Source organism: Caenorhabditis briggsae (assembly GCF_000004555.2).
Source record: "Caenorhabditis briggsae AF16 supercontig from assembly CB4, cb25.NA_078, whole genome shotgun sequence".
Classification (NCBI taxonomy): Eukaryota; Metazoa; Nematoda; class Chromadorea; order Rhabditida; family Rhabditidae; genus Caenorhabditis; species Caenorhabditis briggsae.
In genome coordinates, this window is record NW_025543208.1 from 26,451 (window position 1) to 29,583 (window position 3,133).

The 3,133-nt window shown below is 34.4% G+C and overlaps 1 protein-coding gene across 1 annotated transcript; it reads right to left on the reverse strand.

The window, feature by feature from the left end:
* On the reverse strand, positions 1 to 1,912 carry CBG24017 (the record flags this gene model as incomplete). Its single annotated transcript, XM_002647995.2, has 7 exons — positions 1 to 191; positions 291 to 448; positions 495 to 641; positions 690 to 821; positions 900 to 1,042; positions 1,649 to 1,695; positions 1,750 to 1,912. The coding sequence occupies 7 exons, from the start codon at positions 1,910 to 1,912 to the stop codon at positions 1 to 3; spliced, it is 981 nt and encodes a 326-aa protein (XP_002648041.2).
* Positions 1,913 to 3,133: the final 1,221 nt, after the last annotated feature.

A 3,133-nucleotide genomic window follows, 5' to 3' on the forward strand; every position in this document is an offset into this window, starting at 1 on the left:
CTAAACTTCTGGAGTTTTCCAGAAGTTCGTTTTATACTTTTCATCTAACACATCTCTCTTAAATGGAAAAACGACATAATCAAAAAAGTAAATTTTATGAAGAAGGTCCCGAATGTATGGATCCTCGCGGATTTGACGTTCAGCTTCTTGTCGATGCGATGATTTGTGTGTGCCATGGGGAGTCTCTCCAACTGAAAAATCAATAATTGATTTTTCAAAATTTGAATTTGGCTCGTTGAGAGCTTCAAAATGAGTATAAACATGGAAATTCTAATTTTTAGGAAACATACTCGTCATATCCTTCTGAATCTTCTCCACCAATGTTTCGTTGAATCCTTGTCGCTTTAAAATATTTCCTAAATGTAGAATCGACGATTTTCTTTCTTCCAAATCCGATCCCATCATAAGCAAATGCCATTTTTCAAGATCCTTATCGAAATTGCACATCCTAAAATTCAAATTCTGTACCTCCAGCTGTCCCGATGTCCACCTACCATGACAATGGTGCAGCGTGCTCTGCCGTCACATTCCCATCCCAGTCAAATCCATGTCGATGGTCCGAAATATTTTTTAACATTTCATAAGTTTTACGAACGAAGCATCTCAAGTCCGTACTGTTACAGCCGAGACACTGGCCAAGGCTGGAAATTTTGAAAACTACAGTAATCCTAAATAAAGGCAGATCTTACTGGCCACACTTATCCAGGTAGAAGGACACGAATCGTTGAATTGGATCTCTTATAAATGCAAATCTTACTGTGTCCGGATCATTTAAAAGTTGTGGACTTGGATGTTGAAAAGCGTATTCTTCAAGGCATTCTCTAAAATTTCAAGGGCTTCAAAATGAAACAAAAAGGGGCGGAGCCTAAAATTATAATACCAATTTAATAAATTCTTACCTGCTAGTGTTCCAAGCATCATTTAAACTTAGGTTCTGAGCAAGAAAAGTGTCCTCATCATACAGTAGACACATAATACTAGCGGTTAATTGAGACATAGACTTTGCAATTGCACAGGAGATCAATTTGTTCTCCGGAGCCACCTGGAAATTTATTGATTAGGCTCCGCCCCTTTTTTGGACCCTAGTCATGGTTATACTCATTTTGAAGCTTGCAATTAGCTCAAATCAAACTTCATAGTGTCAAAACTCAATTTTCTAATTTTCAACTGTAATCCAAAAGTTTGGGATAATCCGAAAATCGGAAATCCGAAAGTCGGAATTCAGAAATTCAGAAATTCAGAAATTTAGACAATTAGAAATTCAGAAATTCAGAAATTCATTAATTCAGAAATTCAGGAATTCAGAAGTTCAAAAATTCAGAAATTCAGAAATTCAGAAATTCAGAAATTCAGAAATTCAGAAATTCAGAAATTCAGAAATTCAGAAATTCAGGAATTCAGAAATTCAGAAATTCAGAAATTCAGAAATTCAGAAATTCAGAAATTCAGGAATTTAGAAATTCCGAAATTCAGAATTTTTTGAAAAAAATTTCTGATATTTGAAAATTAGGCTCCGCCCCTTTTTTAAGGATCCTTATTATACTCATTTTGAAGCACTAAACCTGTCAAACTCGAATGTTCTAGTAAGCTTAATTTTTTTTAATTGAGCACTTGACAAAGCCTAAGACCGTATTTTCCGAAAACTCACCAAAATGTGGGGATCATAGCTGACGAACGGTGGAATGAAGTCTTCTACTGAAATTCGAAATTTTCAGAAAATTCAAATTTTCCGACAAAAAGATAACAAACCTCCAGTGAAATTCACAATTTTGCCATTCACATAAATCGTATATTCATTTTGGAAATTAAAAAATCCATAAATTCCTAAACAAACGGACATTGTCAAAAATATGCAGCAGTATTTGGAAATGTTGTTTCCACTTCTTTCTTCTACAGTGCCTACAGTATCCATTCTCATATATTCAGCATTTTTGTTAAAGAAATATGGTTGAACCGCCGAAGCCATGAGAAATCCGTTGAAACAGAGAATCTGCCGATTCTTTTTTGGAGATTTTTATATGTCAGAACATTTCTCAGGATGACAAAATTGTTATCTTCGTTTTCGGATCTTCTTAAAATTGAAAAATTTCCGACCGAAAATCTAAGAAAATCAGGTTTCATGAGATTGAGACTGATCTTTCTTTCTGACGGCAATTTTCGCATTTTCTGATTTTTCAAAACAAAAGTTCTTTGTTTTTAATTTTTCTGAAGCTGTTGAAATTTGAATTTTGTGATTTTTAAACCACTTTTCTAAAATTTTTGACTTGCAATTTAGATTTTGAGAGTTGACTTTTTTAGAACTTCAAAATGAATATAGGTTGGTCACAGTAGTTTAAATGCTCATGGAGATTTTTAGTACCAAACATGTTTATACTTATTTTGAAGCTCTTTTCTTGCTGATTCTGAAAATATACATTTTATGTGATAGTTTGAGAAATAGGAAAGCTATGATTGTTGCAAACAGCCTGTTTGGACGGTCTTGAAACTTCCAAACAGAACTTGGCTACAGTAGTTTAAAGGCGCATAAAAATTTTAGAAGAAAGCACTCATTTTGAAGCTCTTTTCTTGCTCAGTTTGAATTTTTAAATTTCAAATTGATAACTCAAAAAATGCAAAAGTTATGGTCTTATTAAAGGCTCATAACGTTTGTTAAGTTTTCTGGAACTACCGTAAAACCTGTAATAGAAGGGCCCTCCAACATCCACCTTTGAGCACATATATCTCGATTCCTATGAAAGATATCAAAAAGTGGTCAACTGATAAATTGTTTATCATAATATCACCAATATTTTATTAGTTAATACATTTTTGATATCTCCTACAGTAACCAAGATAAATAGGCAAAATTGACAGTGTTGTTTTTAGACTTGATTGAAACGGTCGGACCAAAAATGGGAATGACTATTAGAAACCATTGGGCAGTGAAAATGGCACATGGAAACAAAATGGTTGAGAAGTACGATTGGGGACAGGTGGAAAAGGTTGTCTACCTTTGCAAGTTGACCGTCGAAGAAGAGTACAATAAGAAGTCGTTGGAAGTGGTGGAAAAAGTGGCTGCAGAAGTTGGAGAAGTGGTAGTAGTACCATTTCAATTAGGATGCACGATGAAAGAGGTTGGGAGCGTCGAGGAGTG